The sequence below is a fragment of the Xiphophorus hellerii genome, chromosome 22 (assembly GCF_003331165.1).
Source record: "Xiphophorus hellerii strain 12219 chromosome 22, Xiphophorus_hellerii-4.1, whole genome shotgun sequence".
NCBI classification, from domain to species: domain Eukaryota; kingdom Metazoa; phylum Chordata; class Actinopteri; order Cyprinodontiformes; family Poeciliidae; genus Xiphophorus; species Xiphophorus hellerii.
Window position 1 is genome coordinate 198,865 of NC_045693.1, and position 22,871 is coordinate 221,735.

General features: G+C 46.0%; 1 protein-coding gene across 3 annotated transcripts in view; it reads left to right on the forward strand.

The window, feature by feature from the left end:
• The window catches only part of LOC116712881 (spectrin beta chain, non-erythrocytic 1-like), a 53,449-nt gene that overhangs the window by 16,873 nt on the left and 13,705 nt on the right, over positions 1–22,871 (forward strand). For all 3 annotated transcript variants that reach the window (XM_032552724.1, XM_032552723.1, XM_032552725.1), the window contains exons 2-30: positions 3,914–4,065; positions 5,901–6,074; positions 7,725–7,816; positions 8,174–8,254; positions 8,678–8,793; positions 8,883–8,995; positions 9,732–9,919; positions 10,649–10,766; positions 10,858–11,016; positions 11,248–11,550; positions 13,285–13,438; positions 13,510–13,661; positions 13,739–13,957; positions 14,039–14,119; positions 14,621–14,827; positions 14,897–15,108; positions 15,197–15,334; positions 15,422–15,542; positions 15,612–15,827; positions 16,609–17,028; positions 17,528–17,730; positions 17,837–17,927; positions 18,013–18,159; positions 18,664–18,927; positions 19,717–19,941; positions 20,849–20,938; positions 21,141–21,419; positions 22,340–22,470; positions 22,536–22,740. In XM_032552724.1, coding sequence (XP_032408615.1) covers positions 3,914–4,065; positions 5,901–6,074; positions 7,725–7,816; positions 8,174–8,254; positions 8,678–8,793; positions 8,883–8,995; positions 9,732–9,919; positions 10,649–10,766; positions 10,858–11,016; positions 11,248–11,550; positions 13,285–13,438; positions 13,510–13,661; positions 13,739–13,957; positions 14,039–14,119; positions 14,621–14,827; positions 14,897–15,108; positions 15,197–15,334; positions 15,422–15,542; positions 15,612–15,827; positions 16,609–17,028; positions 17,528–17,730; positions 17,837–17,927; positions 18,013–18,159; positions 18,664–18,927; positions 19,717–19,941; positions 20,849–20,938; positions 21,141–21,419; positions 22,340–22,470; positions 22,536–22,740 — 5,051 coding nt within the window. The remainder of the gene's footprint in view (positions 1–3,913; positions 4,066–5,900; positions 6,075–7,724; positions 7,817–8,173; positions 8,255–8,677; positions 8,794–8,882; positions 8,996–9,731; positions 9,920–10,648; positions 10,767–10,857; positions 11,017–11,247; positions 11,551–13,284; positions 13,439–13,509; positions 13,662–13,738; positions 13,958–14,038; positions 14,120–14,620; positions 14,828–14,896; positions 15,109–15,196; positions 15,335–15,421; positions 15,543–15,611; positions 15,828–16,608; positions 17,029–17,527; positions 17,731–17,836; positions 17,928–18,012; positions 18,160–18,663; positions 18,928–19,716; positions 19,942–20,848; positions 20,939–21,140; positions 21,420–22,339; positions 22,471–22,535; positions 22,741–22,871) is intronic.

Genomic DNA, 22,871 nt, shown 5'->3' on the forward strand with positions numbered 1-22,871 from the left:
GAAAACGTCTCCAAACATGGCGGATCTGAGCAGCTTTCTGTATTTCTGAGTGAATGTAAACATGGTTTCCTGCTGGGACAGGCATCTGTTTCTTTCTCAGCACAGGAAGGGGAAACACGCACACCCACACACACACACACACACACACACACACACACACACACGCGCACACCCACCCACGCACACACACACACACACACACACACACACACGCACAGTGGGAACAGAATCATCTGTGCAGAAACGGAGCTGGAGCATGAAGATACAGATAAGCTGAGGGTTGAGCTGCAGATAACATCTAATAAATGTGTTTTCCTCTCTGTTGCCGAGGAGGAATCCACTCCACTGATGGGCTCCACTGATGGGCCCCACTGTTCCCTGGAAGGTCAACCCAGTTGGCTGCTCGGTTTGGGTTCATGGTTCTGGTGCTGACCCAGGGTTCTGACCATTCTGGGTTTTAGTTTGCTAGTTTTTATTAGTTACTATTAGTGAAATATTAACTATTGGTTCTAGTTTTAGTTTTTCATACTAAATTAACCAAAGTATTGTGATTATTAATACATAGATTAGGTAATAAAGAAAATACAATTTTCATAAGACGTATCCAGTTATTATTGAATAACCACCTGACTCCAGCTGTCGGCCATTTTGTGGGCTAGCGTAGCGTAGCCGCCAGGAGCAGCTGATGTAAACTGCTGGTGTGGAGAAAAACATTAGTTTCACATCAGTTCAAAAGGCAAATAAATTGATTTAAAAAGAAAGGATATTATATCTATAAATTAATTTGTTTCAGTTTTATGAAAACATAATACAGTTCTGCTTTTTCCCCATTAATTATGGTTTTTATTTATTCCACTTAACTAAAATGTTTTCATGATTTCATGAGTTTTATTTAACTATAACTGTATCACTTTAAATCAGGCTCCCTTATAGACGGCCAATAAATAGTTTATAGAAATGTTTTCATCTATAAACAGTTTGTTAATAACTAATAACTGTTTCCACAGGGAGTTTATGGCTGTTTGTGTCATCAGTAAATATTATTGGCTGACTGATTCAGTCAGAACTGACTGTTTCTGCTGACTGCAGAAGTTTAATAATAATTTCTGTATCATGAAGTTGTTAAAAACCATTAGCAGAAAGTATCTGAATCTGTTGAAGGTTAAAAGTGTTGGAAGTGAACTGATTGACCGCCTGGTTCTGAAGCAGCGGGTCGATCTGGACCACCAGCTGAAGTTTTTTCTCCAGTTATTTTCTCTGGTTTTCTAACGGCTGCAGCTTCCAGACCGTTTCTCTCATAATGTGTCAAAATGTTTCGCTGGTAAACACGGAGCTGATGTCTCACTAAATGATCTTTTAGGTTTTCTTTCAGTCTTTTCTTCCTCTCAGATGATGGTTGTTTAATAACTCTGACCAATCCTCAACTATATTTTAGTTATTTCTGCATCTCTTTAGCAGTTGGTATTTATTGTGTATTTTATAATTTACCATGAAAAATTCTCATTCGAATTTGATTTATTGTTGTCGCAGTAAATGTCCGTTAATGTGAGCATCAGGATGAGTACTTTTATTTTGCCGGCGTGGAACTTGAAAATATGGTTAAATGAATAATCTGTGTGCAGTTCACTGATAATAATCAGGATTATTTCAGATAGGAATGGTTTTCAAGACCAACATTGATGTTTTCTGAATCATTTTGATCCGAATCACAACAGAAGATAAACTTCCAGGTCGCTGTGGATGTCTCTGTGCTGGAGGCGAACTTTGTTTCCTGAACTCATGATGTTTTTTCCTCGTCGTTTTGAAGAAACGAGAATCGTTTATCAGCCGGTTTGTGCTGCACAGGAAGCTCATGTCTTTGGATTCAGGAGGAAACTGTCTGTTTCTGCCAGGCTGAGTGTTTTTCTGCATATTTAAGCAGCCAGAAGCTACATGCTACATGCTAAGCGGTTTGCTTTGGGCCTGAACTCTATTTTCCTTTGATTAGACCCTTTTCTCTCTGAGCCAGAACCGGTTCTGTTTCTGTGGGTCGAGCTGCTAAAGCCTCCATGGTTCTGCTTCCTGTTCATATCTAGCCAATCACAGACCCCGCGGCGTCTGGTCCATTTCCTCCCAGCAGCTCCGGGTCGGTACCAGAACCTCCATCGGCTCGACACTGCAGCCATTGTTGCGTTGCACAGTAACTCACTGCGGCCGTGAATGAGTGTTTGTGGAGGAATCAGATGTTCTTATCAGCTGTGAGCACGTCTCGCTCCAGCCTCTCCTGCAGGTCAAACGCAGGGCATTCTGGGAGAAAACCGCCTGGGACACCAGAGTTGGTTAACAGTCAGTACACGAGTAATAACATGATAAATTGAACACAGTTACCCAGAAATTGAATTATTCTGATGTCATGTGGGAATAATTTCCATAACTCTTCATTGATTCACTGAGTTAAATTCAGATTTCACAGATAAAAACGTTTCACACTCCAGGATGATCTATTTATACTCCCAACTGGTCTGAACAGAAAGACCCACAAACATACCGCTAGCTTAGCTAATATTAGCTTAGCCTCTCTTTGTGTCTCTTTGCTTGGTTTAGCTTAGCTTTACTGAACTTATCGTAGCTCATTTATCCAAACAGGCTACATTGGCTCAGTTTTGTAAATTAACTTTGTTTTGTGTTAGCATAGTTTTTTTATGTTAGCTTAGCTTAAATTAGCTAAGTCTAGCTGATATTAAGTCGTAATAATTTAGTTTAGACTGAATGAGATTTTCTTAGTTTCCCTATCTGAGGGAAATTATTTTATAATAATTTATCTTATGTTACTAATATCAGCTCAGATTGTTTTTAGCATATGAGTGTAGAATATATTGACTGTTTGTTTCTGAGGATGAATGAATTTTCCACAGTCGTTATGTTTAGTTGCTAAGCTAACTAGCTTCCATGTACTAAATGCGTCTTTATGAACATGGTTCCTGTGTAAACATCAGACTCTTATCAGAACATCAGTGTGTAAAGTTTCTTATCACATTTGTTCTTGTGAATATTGTTTATCTGGAGTTGAATTGCTCATCTATCTCAGTACTTTGCTCTCTCTGAAAGTGAAACCAGGTTTCAGCAGATATGAGGTCAAAGTTCAGCTTGCAGCCTGATGGATGACAAATCTCCTACTTTCCATCTCCAGTCTCTGGTGGCGTTTTGTCTGGTTCCTCGTCTCCTGAAGGAGATTTTCAGGCCGGCGTGTCGGAGTCTAACCCGACAAGCCGGCGGAGCAGCTGCTGGTGTTTCAGGAAGCAGTGAGGTGCAGCCGGGTGGAGGCTGCTACACCCTGCTCCCACACATCATCACTTCAGGAACATCAAGGTTTTAGTTTCCTTGAGAGGTTGAGAGAGGAGCTGCTGCTCCATCTGAGTCCTGAAATAAATAAATGTGAGAGAGAATCCCAGAAAAGCCAGAAGGAAGTCTGAGCTGGGATCCAGCATCCTCTCGCATAAACAGCCGCCTGCTGCCGGATGAGATTAGATCCGACGTGTGTGTGTGTGTGTGGGTGTGTGTGTGTGTGAGATGGGGACGATAAGCAGCAGCTTTTGAGGAGTAAACGCAGCAGCAGGTGTAAACTATCAGGCTGCTCTTCTTCTGAGGATGTTTCCAGTTTAGATTTATTCTCAGGAAGCCAAACATACAGGAACAATGTGGGGATGCAGCGAGTCTGCACACATAAACAACATCCGCTCTGACGCTCCCATCTGAACCATCTGGTTCTGATCCATTAAGTTCTGACCCGTTTGGTTCTGACCCGTTTGGTTCTGACCCATTAGGATCTGACCCGTTTGGTTCTAACCCGTTAGGTTCTAACCTCTGATTCTGACCCATTAGGATCTGACCCGTTTGGTTCTGACCCGTTTGGTTCTGACCTCTCTCTGTCCAGATGAGCGTGAAGCGGTGCAGAAGAAGACCTTCACTAAGTGGGTGAACTCCCACCTGTCCAGGGTGTCGTGTCGGATCACGGACCTGTACATGGACCTGAGGGACGGCCGGATGCTCATCAAGCTGCTGGAGGTTCTGTCTGGAGAGAGGCTGGTGGGTTTGGACCATTAACACAAACCATCACAGTTACTGGTTCCGTTCATCTGGACCAACAAATACACAGAACTCAATAAATTGATAATATATATAATGACAGACACATGATCAATATCAGTAGGTGATAAATCTGATAGGATATTCAATAACTCACTGAACTGATCCAGAACCGCACAGCATTCTGGGAGATGTAGGCAGAGGAAAGGCTATTGCTAAGCTAGGATGGCGGCATTTATAAACTCAGTTCTTGGTTACCTAGCAACAGCCTGTAAAGTAACACACTCCTTACTAACGAACATAACGAATCAGAGCCACTGGATTAACAGCGACAGACTGGTGACCTGTCCAGGTGACCCCGCCTCTCGCCCAGAGTGAGTGAGTGAGTGAGTGAGTGAGGGATGGATCAGATTATATATCTTAAAGAGAAACTAGACTATCCAGTTTACAGTTTTTAATCATCAGGGTGTTGAACACAGACTGGATTAGTTCTGCACAGACTGGATCCAGATCCTGATCTGGATCAGGATCTGGATTAGGATCTGTTGGATCCCAGTTGTTCCACTGATTCTGTCGCTGTTTGTTTGAGGTTTGAATTCCTGTCTGGTGAGTAGTGATGCTGTGGGCTCACCCTCCCATCTGTTCCTGAAATGAAGGAGGGAATCGCCATAGCAACCAGTGACTCAGCACTTTTCATATCAGTGTGTGGCTTCAGGGCCTCCGTGGAAACGCATTCTATCACATTTCTGCCCTGAGAAATGGATTGTTGTTCTGTTACCATGGAAACGGGAATACAAGCCTACTTCACGCCTGCTGTTTTCCCATCACACACACACACACACACACACACACACACACAGAGGAACCAGCAGGGCTCCGGTCCCTCAGCCTGCAGAGCCTCATGGATCCCAGTGGAGGCGAAACGGACGGCGAATAAAGGGAAGCTGTGTGAAGCGGCTGCAGCAGCATGGAGGCTGTCAGCGCCGTGAAAGAGCCGCAGGAAACGCCGCTGGAGGAAGAGGAGGATGAGGAGGAAGAGTCTGACAGCCAGCCTGCTGGGGAAACTGGACTTCCACCAGTTCACATACTGGGAGGCTCCTCTGCTCGCATGATGAAGGCGAAGAGGAATCTAAATGTCATTAACATGCATGAAGGCGACAGCGCCACCATGTGGTGGAGCAGCGGAAATCCCATCAATGAGAAAAATTAATCATTTAAATAATAAACATTTGGATGTTTCTCTGAGAAATGTGAGGTTGTTCATATTTTAAGAGGTTATATTTTTACTTTTTTTATATTTGTTAAATACCTTAAAGGTTTATTGGTTTATTTATGCAGCGCTTAGCAACAACCAGCTACGCATTAAAAACCATGCAACCCTGAACAAACAGCTAGCTGTTCATTAAACAAATACATGCAAACATTAACTTTTATTTACTGTTTTCAGAGCCTCCCGTTAGCGCATTAGCATTAGCTTCCACTAAATACTATGCTGTTAACGCTTTAGCTATTCATAAACTAGCTTTAGTTTATGACAAGTGCTTTAGCATTAGCAGAGCTACCTTTTTAGCTAGCGTTGCCTGGTTACCATGGAAACCGAACACAGACCAGTGGAGGCTGCTGCTAGCCTCGATGTAGCAGGTGTTGCTTGGCTAACGGCAGCAGCTCCAGGCTGATTCAGGAACCGTTTCTGTTCTCAGATCAACATGTCAGCAGTGAAGCCGGCCAGCTGTGTCTGCAGCTGCTGCTCCTCTGACGTTTCCACATGAGGAAGCCCAGAGGTTTCAGGGTGTGTAATGTAACCGGTTCTGCTCTGTGGGTTTGTTTGCATCCAGCCCAAACCCACCAAGGGCCGCATGCGGATCCACTGCCTGGAGAACGTGGACAAGGCCCTGCAGTTCCTGAAGGAGCAGCGGGTTCACCTGGAGAACATGGGCTCCCACGACATCGTGGACGGAAACCACCGCCTCACGCTGGGCCTCATCTGGACCATCATCCTGCGCTTCCAGGTGAGCTTAAAACGGGTCAGAACCGCCGCCGCCGCCGCTGCTGGTGTTTATGACGTCATCACAGCTGAAATGGGCGGACAGGATTTATCTTTGATAAGCTGTGAGGATTAAATCCATCCTGCCAGAAGAATCAGGCTGAAACGGAGCCGGCCGGACAAACCGCTCTGCGTTTTACCTACTGCAGTCAGAGATATCTGGGTCGGGTTCTGGTGGTCCGGCTGAGGGACGTCCATCTATGAAGGTCAGACAGTTCCTGCCAGAACCTCACAGAGAGTTACCTCAGATTATAACGAGATTATTGTTCATAAATTAGCTAAAAACCAGAAATCTGCCTGTCAGAATGTTTGGTCATTTTATAGATTTAGCAGCTAACTGCTGTTCCCGTTACTGTAGCTAACAGCTAACTGCTGTTCCCGTTACTGTAGCTAACAGCTAACTGCTGTTCCCGTTACTGTAGCTAACAGCTAACTGCTGTTCCCGTTACCGTAGCTACCAGCTAACTGCTGTTCCCGTTACCGTAGGTAACAGCTAACTGCTGTTCCCGTTACCGTAGCTAACAGCTAACTGCTGTTCCCGTTACTGTAGCTACCAGCTAACTGATGTTCCCTTTACTGTAGCTACCAGCTAACTGCTGTTCCCGTTACTGTAGCTAACAGCTAATTGCTGTTCCCGTTACCGTAGGTAACAGCTAACTGCTGTTCCCGTTACCGTAGCTAACAGCTAACTGCTGTTCCCGTTACCGTAGCTACCAGCTAACTGCTGTTCCCGTTACCGTAGGTAACAGCTAACTGCTGTTCCCGTTACCGTAGCTAACAGCTAACTGCTGTTCCCGTTACCGTAGCTAACAGCTAACTGCTGTTCCCGTTACCGTAGGTAACAGCTAACTGCTGTTCCCGTTACCGTAGGTAACAGCTAACTGCTGTTCCCGTTACCGTAGGTAACAGCTAACTGCTGTTCCCGTTACCGTAGCTAACAGCTAACTGCTGTTCCCGTTACCGTAGCTACCAGCTAACTGCTGTTCCCGTTACCGTAGGTAACAGCTAACTGCTGTTCCCGTTACCGTAGCTAACAGCTAACTGCTGTTCCCGTTACCGTAGCTAACAGCTAACTGCTGTTCCCGTTACTGTAGCTAACAGGTCAGAGGTCAGCTTCTTTGATTTTTGTCTCAGTTTCGGTCATTTTCAGACTCTAAAGGAGAATCCAGTCAGACCTTCAGGAAACCTGATTGATCAGGAAGGTTTTAGATAATCAATGGAACCAATAACAGATCCGTCTCTCTAAATAAACGTCTAAAGCAGCTGCTGGAATGAAATTTCCACTGAACCCAAAGAACAAGTTCAGTCATATTAATGCATAAATTAAATATAATATGGAGGAATGAGACGCGTGTATTGAACCTGGCTGTGTTGTGTTGGATGCTCCAATGTAACCAGCCGCATCACCAGGCTTTCCTTCAGCAGTGGAGTGTTTTATAGAAAAACTGCAGCTCTGATTTTAGCTCCTTTTCCGTCTTTAGATTTAAGGATTTAAGTGGAAATGAGACATTTGGAACAAGGATTGGAGAAAATGTTGAGGTTTCTGTTCTGCTCGGTCCACTTTGGTTCTGTTCTGTTGACCCAGTTTTGACCTCTGACCTTGTGTGTGTCTCAGATCCAGGACATCAGTGTGGAGACGGAGGACAACAAGGAGAAGAAGTCGGCTAAAGACGCTCTGCTGCTCTGGTGCCAGATGAAGACTGCAGGGTCGGTACACAACACCTGATGACCTCTGACCCTGAAACCTACTCAGGGCTTACAGGCTAGCATAAAATAGTTTTAACTAAAGAATAAAAAATATTTTCTCTGCTGTGTCTGTTTAGTTCATAGAGAACAGAAACGACTCAGATTCAGGCTGATTGGACATTTTTCTATTGTTGTTCAGAAATGGATGAAAATGAGACATGAATCAGACTTTTTAATCAGACTGTCATTTTAAAGTTTATTATTGTTATTATTATTATTATTATTATTGTCGTTATTGTTATTGTTGTTTTAATGTTTCCAGAATCAGTCTCTGTTCATGTGAAACATTCATCGCTGATCTTCTGACTTCCTGCTCAGGTATCCAAACGTCAACATCCACAACTTCACCACCAGCTGGAGAGACGGGATGGCCTTCAACGCCCTCATCCACAAACACAGGTACCACAACTTTAGTTTATAATATTTAATGATGTCAGAAACAAACATAAAATGTTGAATTTTTACCATAAACAGATTTTTGCTCTCTAAATGTTTTTCTGCCTCATTTTATCAGTTTGTCACACGATGGATTCACGTTGATGTTTGTTTGAAGACACAACTTTGTGTTTTAAAAAAATACACACAAAGTGTCTAATTAAGAGGAAACCTGCTGGCCCTAGTCGGGGCCACGACCCCCATGTTGAAGACCGCAGTATTAAACTTCATAACTCTTCTGTTTGTTTGTTGTTAAATATTAACAAGATTACATCCACTACTATTAACCTTTGACCTCCAGTGTTTCCATCAGGCCTGTTAAAGATCACACATTGTTTATTTTGAAGGGCGGTGTTTTATTTTGAAGGGTTTTCTTGTCGTTTTCAGACCTGATCTGATCGACTTTGATAAGCTGAAGAAGTCCAACGCTCACTACAACCTGCAGAACGCCTTCAACCTGGCAGAGCAACACCTGGGGCTCACCAAGCTACTGGACCCGGAAGGTCAACACACACACATTAACACCCCCACACACACCAACACACACACATTAACACACACAGTGAGTTAACGGCGTTGCTCTCCTCTGCAGACATCAGCGTTGAACATCCTGATGAAAAATCCATCATCACCTACGTCGTCACCTATTACCACTACTTCTCCAAGATGAAGGCGCTGAAGGTGGAGGGCAAGAGGATCGGCAAGGTGAGCTGGTTCTGACCCGTCGCTGGTTCTGAACCGTTGCTGGTTCTGACCCAGATTTATCCCAGCAGCCCCAGTCAGGCTTGGCGTCCTCTGATTGGTCAGATCCCAGCTCTGCAGCTGATTGGTCGAAGTCTGAAATCTGCTGCAGAAGAAGAAAACCTGAGGATGAACTTTAAAAATACGTCACAAAGTTCAGATTCAGCTGGTTTTTGTGTTGAATCTCCTTTTTACTGTAACATTTCAAATGAAGTCTCCAGACTTTATTCTGTGAATCTTTGTAAACCTGAAACATAAAATCTGGCAGCTTCACCTTGATGTAAAGGGACATAAGAAACTGCCAGCAATGTTTCAAAACTAACGTTTATTTCTAATTACTGTGAGCTTGAAGCAAACATAAAGAACCTTGATGACAAAAAGAGGATTTGAATTCATTTTTGAAAATGTAATTATTTTTTGCATAACTCTCCAACCTAAAGTAAAATCATATTTGTGCCATTTTTATGATTGAGGGCCAAACAGAATCACTTTGAGGGCCACAAACGGCCCCCGGGCCACACTTTGGACACCCCTGCTTTAGCTGCTGCCTGCAAATGATTTATTAAAGTTTAGCAAGTAAAGTTATTTTTAGTAGGAAAACATCCAGATTTTTGTTAAAGTAAAACAGAATCGTTGATTTTTGCTCTCTCTTCATCGCCTCTCGCTGACGGAGCGTTTTTCCCTTCGCCTCGCCTCGCAGGTTCTGGACAACGCCATCGAGACGGAGAAGATGATCGAGAAGTACGAGTCTCTGGCGTCGGACCTGCTGGAGTGGATCGAACAGACCATCATCATCCTCAACAACAGGAAGTTCGCCAACTCGCTGGTGGGCGTCCAGCAGCAGCTGCAGGCCTTCAACACGTACCGCACCGTGGAGAAACCGCCCAAGTCAGTGCAACCCGCCGCCGCCGCCGCCGGCAGCAGCTAACACCCAAACATACAGCAGCTTAACGGAAAATATCACAACACACATCAAACCATCTGATCCCACACATTTACTGCTGATGCTTTCCAATATGTTTATGTATTGATAAATATTAAAAATGTATTTCAATAAAAACCATAACGGGTGTTATATAATTTATGTGCTACAACATATATACATTTCCTTATGTTTTAAATATATTCTACCAAATATTGCTAATATATCTTTACATAATCAATACATTTTCCCAAATAAATCATATTATTTTGTTATATAAACATATTAAATATTCATGTGTAATATTCTGCAATGCAGGACAGTGGGAATCATTTGTTTATAATATGTTGTATAATTTATATACCATCAGTATAATATTCACTCTGTATTATCAGCCTGGCGGGTCACCAGACTTTAAAAGCACTCTGCCAGGCTAAGTGTTATTTGTTTATATACTTGTTGTTTTTAATAACTTTATAGTTGGTGTTTAGGATTTGTAACAGATAACAGATGTTTTAAACTTTCCTGTCAACTTTAAACATGTTTAACTCAGAATCAGGTCTGATGCAGCGCCGCTGTCGCTGAGCTCAGCTGGCTTCAGGGGAAACCTTTTGATTCCATGTTTTTACATTTTAATAAGTTATCAAACGAGATGCAGCTGTGGATCTTTAGTAAAACATGAAATGTGTGTTCAGGTTCACAGAGAAGGGGAACCTGGAGGTTCTGCTCTTCACCATCCAGAGTAAGATGAGAGCCAACAACCAGAAAGTTTTCACGCCACGCGAAGGAAAGCTCATCTCCGACATCAACAAGGTACCTGTAGCGTGACATCAGGGGGCGAACGGCGTCCCCGCTCTGACCCGGGGTCGCCGTCCCCGCTCTGACCCGGGTGCGTTTGTTTCAGGCCTGGGAGCGTCTGGAGAAGGCGGAGCATGAGCGGGAGCTGGCCCTGAGGACGGAGCTGATCCGCCAGGAGAAGCTGGAGCAGCTGGCCCGCCGCTTCGACCGCAAGGCTGCCATGAGGGAGACGTGGCTGAGCGAGAACCAGAGGCTGGTCTCACAGGTACCACTCACCTGAACTCACCTGGACTCACCTGAACTCACCTGGACTCACCTGGACATGTCAACTCAGTTATTCATAATCCAGAATGATATGAGGACGTTTTACTTGTTAATTCAGATTTTTCTCCTTCATTTTTTGTTTTTCCTCTGATTCTTATCATCCCTCTGTTCTTTCTCTCCTTTCCTCCTTCATCTCCTCTTTCTCTCTTCTTCCTGCTGTCTTCCTCTGCAGGATAACTTTGGATTCGACCTGCAGGCCGTGGAGGCGGCCACGAAGAAGCATGAAGCCATAGAGACGGACATCGCGGCGTACGAGGAGCGCGTTCAGGCGGTGGTTGCCGTGGCGAGGGAGCTGGAGGCGGAGAGTTACCATGACATCAAGCGCATCACGGCCAGGAAGGACAACGTGATCCGGCTGTGGGAGTACCTGCTGGAGCTGCTGAAGGCCCGGCGCCACAGGTTGGAGCTCAACCTGGGCCTGCAGAGGGTTTTCCAGGAAATGCTCTACATCATGGACTGGATGGACGAGATGAAGGTAACGTCATCATCCTCACCGCCGAGGCTCACGCCTCACTTTTAGCTTTGAGACGCCATCAAGCTGTTTGTTGTACAGCTGAAATACAGAAATACAGCCAGACAAGAGAAAACTGACCTGCTGCTGCTGTTTAGACTGAAACTCCAGCAGAAAGATTATTTTACTGCTGACACAAAGTTTATTAGAAATAACTCAAATTTGTCTTTAATTATTTGGAGGATGAAGGTCTGAGCAGTAAATGTTTCTCTGCGTTTATCTTATTTAAATAAGAATAAAAACTCATCACTTCTCTTCCTCACTTTTATCTTCATGTATCTTTATTAGTAATTATTAGAATTTCCTCTTTTACTGTTTTTGACTAAAATGTTCAGTTTGTTTCTCATTTAAAGATAAATATTAATTTATTTGCTTAAATTTTATAATTAAATACAAAATAATTTGTTCTTGTACATCTGCAATGGTTTTTTTTCATGAAAACCCTAAAATCAAATTCTGTTTTTATATTTTTATTTGAAACTATTACTGCTCCATTTTATTACAGAATAAATTATGATTAACATCAAACTTTCACATTCTCAGAAATTAACATTTTCTGTTGTTTTACAGCTGAAAGTTAAAAATCTGCAGACGGACGTAATGAGCTCAGCGGTTAAAGGTTAAAGGTTAAATCAGACGATGTGATTGGCTCATCAGATCAGATCAGTTTCCTCTTCCTGCCTGTAAACAGGATAAATTTTATTCCAACCTGATTTCGATGTGAAGTTCATCTTCTGATCCGTTTCTTTCACTAAACTAAAACCTGTTGCCAAGGCAACCGTTCAGTCTTGTTCAGTAAACCCACGCATCACTAAAACGTTTGCAGATCTTTGTTCGAACGAGCAGAATCATGAAGCTCCTGTTTTATACGTTAAGATTTTTCTGTTTTTCAGTAATTATCTGAAAAATATAATTTAACTATTGATCTAATTCATATTTACACCTCTGTAAATCAGAGTAAAGGTGATTAATGTGCCCAGTCCAAATAATAAAAGAGGAACCGTCTTACCTGCAGACATTCAGGAGTCATAATCACCTAGACCAGGTGTGTCAAACTCGAGGCCCGTGGGTCAAATCTGGTCCGCTGTGAACATGTCTGAGGTCCTCTGGATTCAGCAGTTTGAGTCTTAAATATCATTTTATAATCATGACAGTTTTTAACTGTATTTTCACAAACTCTGTTAGTGGGAGAAAATTTTCCATGTTTCACTTTAATGCAGTTTTTTATTAACATTTTAACAGTTTAATGGTTTTTATTAATTCTGATATAAACAACATTAATGATCTTAATACGGTTCAGAATGAAAATACAGAAAGTTTGGAAGATTAAACTATAATTTCTTAGTTTTATATTATAAATAACATTCTGAAGGTTCTGCAGGATTTTTTTATCATCTGTTTAAATCTTAAAACCATCAGATGGTTATTATGCTTTGCATAATTATTCCTTGAGGATATTTTACTTGTTGAGGTTTTCATCAGGTCAGAAGGATGAAGGATGCTGCTGTTGGTCAGCAGGTGGCGCTGCAGGTCCAGTTGGGAATCAGACTCTGTCCCAAACAACAGCAGCTTCACGATGCTGGAGACCAAAACAGAAACATTTCCAGAATATTTTCACTTTTTAAATACAGTTTTAGACGATTCAGCAGGAAAACGTTTTTGTTTCTGATCATCCTGAATGACCTTTGACCCCGGCAGATGCTGCTGCTGTCCCAGGACTACGGGAAGCACCTGCTGGGTGTGGAGGATCTGCTGCAGAAACACGCTCTGGTGGAGGCCGACATCTCCATCCAGGCCGACCGCGTCCGCAACGTCAACAGCAACGCCCAGAAGTTCGCTAGCGACACTGACGGTACGCTGCCTGTTCCCGCCGCTCCTCTTCCTCACCGCTCTTCTCCCTCACCACTCCTCTTCCTCCCCCAGGCTACAAACCCTGTGACCCGCAGGTCATCCGGGACCGCGTGGCGCACATGGAGTTCTGCTACCAGGAGCTGAACCAGCTGGCGGCGGAGCGGCGCGCCCGCCTGGAGGAATCCCGCCGCCTCTGGAAGTTCTTCTGGGAGATGGCCGAGGAGGTCCGGTGACCTTCGACCCCTCCGTCAGCCGTACAGCGGTGGCGGTTTCCATGGTAACCTGGCGTTCTGGTTTGCAGGAGGGCTGGATCCGGGAGAAGGAGCAGATCCTGTCCTTGGAGGATCATGGGAAGGATCTGACGGGGACGGTGCGGCTGCTGAGTCAGCACAAAGCCTTCGAGGACGAGATGAGCGGCCGCGCCGCCCACCTGCAGCAGACCATCAGGCAGGGCCAGCAGCTGGTGGACGACAACCACTTCGGAGCCGAGAAGATCAAGGAGCGCATCCAGGACATCCAGGTGGGCCGACACGGGGTCAGGGCGTCAGGAGGCTTTTATTCTGAAAGAACCAGCCTAACAGGGCACTTCCTGTCTCTGTAGGATCAGTGGGCGGCTCTGGAGCGTCTGTCTGCCGTACGGAAAACCCGCCTGCAGGAGGCCTGCAACCTGCACCAGTTCCAGGTGAGAAACTCCCACAGATCCCAGTTAGATCCCAGTTAGAGGTCAAGGAGCTACTTCCTACTGCCCAGTCACCACTTCCTGCGTTTAGGCCTGAACAATATGGCTGAAAAATGTTCATATCAGTTGATATCAATAATTATTGATCAGTTTTTATTTTAAATATCTGAAACTGGTGAGGCGACATTTCCTGTTTCATCCAGTTTCACTTCAAACTGGTTTTTATTTTCAATCCGTTGTGAGACGAAACATGACACTGCTGCTGCGCAGGTTATTAAACAGGTTGTTGCTAGGTAACCATAAAATACTCTGCAGGGTGTTGCTAGGTAACTAAAGAGTGAGTTGACGCCACCCAGCTAGCTTAGCCCGCTAAGCAGCTACAGTTTTTCCCAGAATGCTTTGCTGTTCTGGGTCAGAGTTCAGTGAAACGATTGAATCAGGTGTGTTATGTTGATCCAGTGTCCATAGAGGAGTTATTGCTCTGACCCGACCTTTGACCCTCAGGCTGACGCCGACGACATCGACACCTGGATGCTGGACGTCCTGCGCATCGTCTCCAGCGTGGACGTCGGCCATGACGAGTTCTCGGCCCAGGCTCTGGTGAAGAAGCACAAAGACGTGGCGGAGGAGATCAGCAGCTACCGGCCCGTCATCGAGGCGCTGCACGAGCAGGCGCAGACGCTGCCGCCGCAGGACGCCGGCTCCCAGGAGGTAACGCCGCCGCGCGGTCCCCGCCCACGTCGGGCCGGGACACCCCGCCTCACCGCCTCCGCCCCGCAGGTCCGGGCCCGGCTGGCCGGCATCGAGGAGCGGTACCAGGAGGTGGCGGAGCTGACCCGGCACAGGAAGCAGGCGCTGCAGGACGCGCTGGCGCTCTACAAGATGCTGAGCGAGGCCAGCGCCTGCGAACTGTGGGTCGACGAGAAGGAGCAGTGGCTCAACGGCATGGACATCCCCGACAAGCTGGAGGACCTGGAGGTGGTCCAGCACCGGTGAGACCCGGACCCGGCCGGACCGGAACCACGGGCCGGGAGCAGAACCGCCGGCGTTCCTCATGGCTCGCTGTCCGTCTCCCTGCAGGTTCGAGAGTCTAGAGCCGGAGATGAACAGCCAGGCGTCTCGCGTCGCCGTGGTGAACCAGGTGGCCCGGCAGCTGGTCCACAGCGGGCATCCCGGGGAGACCCAGATCCGGGCCCAGCAGGACCAGCTCAACACCAGGCGAGTGGGCCGGGTCAGAGTGAAACTGGGTCAGGCCAGGTCCAGGTGGAACGCCCTGGTTCTGATGGCGGTTCTGTCCGTGTTCAGGTGGAGCCAGTTCAGAGACCTGGTGGACCAGAAGAAGGAGAACCTGAACTCGGCGCTGGGCGTCCAGAACTACCACCTGGAGTGCAACGAGACCAAGTCCTGGATCAAGGAGAAGACCAAGGTACGGCCCGGCCCGGCCCGGACCAACCGGGCCTCCGGCAGAACCTCAGCGGGCCGCTCTGTGTTGCAGGTGATCGAGTCGACCCAGGAGCTGGGCAACGACCTGGCCGGGGTCATGGCGCTGCAGAGGAAGCTGACCGGCATGGAGCGCGACCTGGCCGCCATCGAGGACAAGCTGACGGACCTGGACAAGGAGGCGGAGCGCCTGGCCAGCGAACACCCGGAGCAGGCCGGCGCCATCAGGGGCCGGCTGGCCGAGATCACCGCCGTCTGGGACGACATGAAGGTCAGAGGTCGTCTCTGCAAACGCTCTGCGTCATTTTCAATCGCCATTTTCAGGACGATTTGAAATGTAATTAAATGTTTCCATAAACTGGTTCTGCTGCGATGGAAGGATAATTCACCGTTACAGTAAATACGTAAAACCCTGGTTTTATCCAAACGTCCATCACAATGGACAACTTTTATTTGACAGTAATCTGACAGACGGTTAGAAAGACGTGAGGCAAAGGAACCGAAGACGGATTCAAACGGCCTGCAGCCTCTGAACGCTAACAGCTGAGCTCCCAGTCTGACTGCACAATGTCATGTTAGGGTCGTTGTAGATAAGAAGGAAAAAGAGTCAATTTTCCAAAACCTCTGAATTTTTTAGATTAATCAAGAATTTTCAAGAAAAAAACAGTTTGAACAGTTGAAAATTTGCCAGAAAAAACCTGAAATTTTGAGATTAATCTCAGTTTCAGCAAAACAAAATGTTTGACCTTTAAAGTCAGAAGAAGTTTTTTTGGTGGATATTTACTCCTCCTTCTATCATGGCTCTGATATGTCAGGAAACCCCGTCACCTCATCGTTCCACTCTGCTTTGTGACATTGTTGACCGCGGTACCAGTCTGCGTACTGCGGCACTGCAAAGGGTTACTTTGAGCCAACTAACCGTCCGTGATAGAGAGACCTTTAGGTCCAAATATGTGATGTTATTAATCATCGATCTGTGATATTAGCGTGTTAAGCGTTGCGGATGAATCTGTGTGTTTAACGTTGACCCGTCTGTCCCGGTCCGCCTCTAGGGGACGCTGAAGAACCGCGAGGAGTCTCTGGGCGAGGCCAGCAAGCTGCAGCAGTTCCTGCGGGAGCTGGACGACTTCCAGTCGTGGCTGTCCCGCACTCAGACCGCCATCGCCTCGGAGGACAAGCCCAACGCGCTGGCCGAGGCCGAGAAGCTGCTGGCCCAGCACGAGAACATCAAGAACGAGATCCGCAACTACGAGGAGGACTACCAGAAGATGAGGGACATGGGGGACATGGTGACGCAGGGCCAGACGGACGCCCAGTACATGTTCCTGCGGCAGCGGCTGCAGGCGCTCGACACCGGCTGGAACGAGCTGCACAAGATGTGGGAGAACCGGCAGAGCCTGCTGTCCCAGTCCCACGCCTACCAGCTGTTCCTGAGGGACACCAAGCAGGCCGAGGCCTTCCTCAACAACCAGGTAACCACCGCCGATGATGACGATGATGATGTCACACCTGCTACTTCGCCCCGGTAACCAACGCTGATGATGTCACACAACACCCAACCCTTACCTGGTAAAAAACACCTGTTGGACCAAGTCCATTCAACCTCTGGTTATCAGCCACTTTGATAAAACAAGTTCAGGTTCATTAAGAGGAAGGTGCTGCCCCCTGCTGGTGGATGACCTCTGGGTCAGTAACATGTTCATTCAAGGAAAACAGAAAATTATACTCAATGTTCAGGATTAAAAATGTCTCAGAGGTCGCAATCAGGAATGAATAAAAAAATATAAAACTGTTTTTAGTTTGTTAAAAAGAACTAGCATTTTAGGAAGAACATAGTAGCACTGGAACCTCTGAGCCATCAGATGTTGGTCAACCGTCATGAAAATACAAGGGAAGAAGAAGCAGAGTAGTCTAGTGTTAATAATAATATTAATATTAACTGGTCTGAGTTCTGCTGTGTGTTCGGCTCAGGAGTACGTCCTGGCCCACACCGAGATGCCCACCACCCTGGAGGCCGCCGAGGCCGCCATCAAGAAGCAGGAGGACTTCATGACCACCATGGACGCCAACGAGGAAAAGATCAGCGGCGTGGTCGACACCGGGCGCCGCCTGGTTGCCGACGGCAACATTAACGGCGAGCGCATCCAGGAGAAGGTGGACTCCATCGACCAGAGGTAGCACAGATCCTGCCTGCTCTTCAGATGAAACGTGTTGATTAATCTGTGGGCAGGTTGGGACGTCTGCCATGAAGCTTGACTCAGTTCTGATGTTTCGTCTCAGACACAAGAAGAATCGGCAGGCGGCGAAGGATCTGCTGAGCAGGCTGAAGGACAACAGGGACCTGCAGAAGTTCCTGCAGGACTGCCAAGAGGTCAGGCCCGGCGGTGAAAGGTCACAGACGGTTTGCAGACGGGCGGGTTGTCTGGTTTGGACGCTCAGCGTGTCTCTGTCCCCAGCTGTCCCTGTGGATCAACGAGAAGATGCTGACGGCTCAGGACATGACGTACGACGAGGCCAGGAACCTGCACAGCAAGTGGCTGAAGCACCAGGCCTTCATGGCCGAGCTGCAGTCCAACAAGGAGTGGCTGGACAAGATCGAAAAGGTCAGGAGGGAAACGCTCAGCGTGGCTTAAATCAAGCTTTCAGCAAGAAAATCACAGAACATGGTTTAGATCACGCTCAGCTAGCTTTAGGAAACAGCTCTCACGGAAATTAATCATTTAAAGCTTCCTTTATTCCAGTGAGAAAACATGTTTTAATAAAAGTATTGAGTATAAACATAATCCTTAAAGTTCCTCCATACAAAGATAATATTTTATAAGCTACACTGCAAAGAGCTGCTTCTAGCTTAGCTTGATTTCAATTAGCTTATTATTTTCTATCCTTACCTACGCTAACCCTAACTGAACTCTAAGCTAGCTTATCTTGTCTAACTTAAGCTAATGCTAACTATAAGCTAGTTTATCTTAAATCTCAGCTAATGCTAACATTAGGCTAGCTTATGTTAAAGTTCAGCTAATGGTAACTATAAACTAGCTTATCTTAAAGCTCAGCTAATGCTAACTTTAGGCTAGCTTATCTTGCTCTGTGTGGTGGTTGTGCTGCAGGACGGCCAGGCGCTGATGGCAGAGAAGCCAGAGACGGAGGCCATGGTGAAGGAGAAGCTGGCGTCCCTGAAGGTCATGTGGGACGACCTTGAGTCGACCACCCAGACCAAGGCCAAGTGTCTGTTTGACGCCAACAAGGCCGAGCTTTTCACCCAGAGCTGCGCCGACCTGGACAAGTGGCTGACCGGCCTGGACAGCCAGCTGCAGTCCGACGACTTCGGCAAAGACCTGACCTCCGTCAACATCATGCTGAAGAAGCAGCAGGTAAACCAGTCAGACCAGTTAAACCAGTACAGCAGAGATTTAGAGGCTTTCTTTGATGCTGACGATAGATCGTGACTCTTTAGACCTCCATCATCTGTTCTTTGATCAGATATCAGATCAGATAATCAATAAACTGACATTGTTGTGATTGGAAGGTTTAGGCTTCAGCCATTTTGATTTATGCCAAACCCAGAGGACCTGATGACGGATCAATGGAAATGTGATCAGAGGAGCTTTTAACTCTACAGACACAATCAATAAATTATAATATTATTGAAAAGTTAATTATCTACGTGATATTTATAGATTAATAACACAGATTGGGCTCAGACTCACGACAGAAAGTTTGGATCCCAGTAATAAACCATGATGTTGTTCATAAAGCATAGAGTTATGCTGAATAGATTGGCACATGGTCACTGATAACAGATCTAGAACGTTTTCAGTATCTACATCAATACGTCTTTAATATTCATCATGTTTCTTCATGTTAAATTTCCCCAGTAGATCATAAAACTTTAGTAAACGATTTATGCATTTTAGACGCTGATCAGATCGTTTATCAATAGATCTATCAATCATTAGTTCTGCTGCTCCTTTAAATTGGTGAGCAGAACCTGCGGTTACATAATTCACACTCCTCTCTTCCTTACGTATCGTCTGATTGGACTGAGGATCTGATGGAGGACGACTCTGGTTCTCCAGGTCAGACGCTGAGCAGAGTGTTTAACGCTGTTGGTCCTAAAACAGAGCAGCTGATGGAGCCTCCCTGTGCTCCTCCTCCTGCAGATGCTGGAGAGCCAGGTGGAGGTGCGTCAGAAGGAGGTGGAGGAGCTGCAGAAGCAGTCGCAGGCGCTGAGCCAGGAGGGGAAAGGTTCTGACGAGGTGGACGGGAAGCGGATCACCGTGGAGAACAAGTTCCAGACGCTGCTGGCGCCTCTCAAGATGAGGCGCGACAACCTGATGGCGTCTCGCGAGATCCACCAGTTCAACCGAGACGTGGAGGACGAGATCGTGAGTCCACAGTTCCTGTTCTGGTTCTGGTTCTGTTCATTTCCCGGTTCACTTTATCAACATGAAACCAGGAACAAACATAAAAGCTGCAACTACTTCTGTTTTCATAGAAGAAGAACCGAGTTTACAATAAAGTTCGATATCAGAGTTTCACTTTAGAGAGAACCGCTGCTGTCAGTCTGGACCCCATGGTTCTGGTGGTTCTGGTTTCATTAAACCGTCAGATTATACCCAGCAGAACCTTTTGCAGTTATTTATTGTATTTCTCCAGCCGATTTGTAAAGCAGGTCACAGTAAAGTTTCTGTGTCTGAGCAGAAGCTGCAGAAGGTTCTGCTTCATGTCTGCAACATCGAACAGCAACAAAATCTATTTTTATCAAAGTTATTAAATTTATAAATCATCAGGCTGGAGGATCGTCTGACATGCAGCTGATCATATTTTCTTCTTCTCCAGATTATTTCCAGCTTTCAGCTTGTCGTTTTATTAATCTATTCAATCTATAAATAATAATCAGCTCTGGTATTAAATGATGTGAAGCAGTTTGTTCTGTAAGTTATGTTTAAAATACAGTATTTTACCATTAATATTGCACATTTATAAACAAAGAGACATTTATAATTTGAGAGGATCTGAGATTTTTTTAATAATAAAAAAAAGTCAGAACTTTTAATAAGTTTTATTTCTAGTGGATCAAAGAGTCGATTTCCTTTAACCTTTAAGAAAATATGATTCTATCAAATGAGGTGAATGGATTCAGTGCAGTGCTGTATCATCATGGTGATTATATCTGTTTTTATTTAATTCTCTGTATAAATGCTTATTGTTTTGTGTTTACTGGCGGCTGATTGGTTCTTAGTTTCTATGGAAACCAGATTGGATGTTTCTGACCTCCTGCTCTGTGTGCAGCTGTGGGTGGAGGAGCGGCTGCCTCTGGCCACGTCCACCGACCACGGACACAACCTGCAGACGGTGCAGCTGCTCATCAAGAAGAACCAGGTAACCTTTGACCTCTCACCAGGAAACGTTTAATAACAACCTGAACAGATGAAACACGACTGCTGTAGCACATCTACAGAGTTTAACAGGAAACTACAGGAAACATGATGCAGTGAGCTGAACCCATACTAACCCAGAGTGTGTGTGTGTCCTGTCTCTGTGTGTGTGTGTGTGTGTGTGTGTGTGTCCTGCCTCCCTGCAGACGCTGCAGAAGGAGATCCAGGGCCACCAGCCTCGTTTTGACGACATCTTTGAGCGCAGCCAGCAGGTCCTGCGGGCCGGCAGCCCCACGGCCGAGCCGATCCGGCAGAGGCTCACCGAGCTGCAGGCGCTGTGGGAGCGGATCCGGAAGGAGACGGAGAACCGGCATTCCCGCCTCAGCGAGGCCCACGAGGCCCAGCAGTACTACTTTGATGCTGCGGAGGCCGAGGCCTGGATGAGCGAACAGGAGCTGTACATGATGTCTGAGGAGAAGGCCAAGGTGGGCGGAGCCAGAAAACACATCCTGGTACCAGACATAGATCTATAGGGCTATAGCTATAGAGCTAATGACTCACTGACAGATATAGATCTATGGAGCTATATCTATAGAGCTAATGACTCACTGACAGACATAGATCTATAGAGCTATATCTATAGAGCTAATGATTTACTGTTACACAGATATAGATCTATAGAGCTATATATATAGAGCTAATGACTCACTGACAGACATAGATCTATAGATCTATATATATAGAGCTAATGACTCACTGACATATAGATCTATGGAGCTATATCTATAGAGCTAATGATTTACTGTTACACAGATATAGATCTATATCTATAGAGCTAATGACTCACTGACAGACATAGATCTATAGAGCTATATATATATAGAGCTAATGATTTACTGTTACACAGATATAGATCTATATATATAGAGCTAATGACTCACTGACAGATATAGATCTATAGATCTATATATATAGAGCTAATGACTCACTGACAGATATAGATCTATAGATCTATATATATAGAGCTAATGACTCACTGACAGATATAGATCTATTTATCTATCTAGATAGGTAGCTGTAGATCTATTTATTTCTAGATGATTTATTTTCCTCCAGATCCTCTTTTCTCTTTATTTTTCATCCTTTTCTTGAATCTTTTTAACATTTTTTCTTTATTTTTTCCGTTTCTCCAGATTTTGTTTCTTCTTTGTTTGCTTTTAAATTTTCGGTAAATTTCCCGTCTTTCTCTTTTCCTTTCACTTCCTTGTTCTGGTTTCGGTTCCTCCTGGGCGTCGCTGAGTTCTGGCGGCTCGGTTCAGCAGAGAGGACTCGGTCTGACCTCTGACCGGGTTCAGCATGCTGTCTGACCTCTGATCAGCCCCTCTGACCTCTGACCCCTGTCCAGGATGAGCAGAGCTCGGTGGCCATGCTGAAAAAGCATCAGATCCTGGAGCAGGCGGTGGAGGATTACGCCGACGCCGTCCATCAGCTGTCCAGCACCAGCCGGGGCCTGGTGGCCGCAGGACACCCCGACAGGTGAGGCCGCTCGTTAGCCCCGCCCCCTGCAGAGCGAACCCTGACCCCGTGTCGTCCCTCCGCAGCGAGCGCATCGGCATGCGGCAGTCGCAGGTGGACAAGCTGTACGCGGGGCTGAAGGACCTGGCGGAGGAGCGGCGCGGGAAGCTGGACGAACGTTTCCGTCTGTTCCAGCTGAACCGGGAGGTGGACGACCTGGAGCAGTGGATCGCCGAGAGGGAGGTGGTGGCCGGGTCGCACGAGCTGGGCCAGGACTACGAGCACGTCACGGTGAGAGACGAGCTCTGCTGACAAATGAAACCTAAACTGCTGCAGTCTGAGGTTTCCTTCTGATAAACTTAATATTTTACTGTTTTAAAAGTTCATTTAATCGTCTGTACAACTGAAAATGATTCATTTAT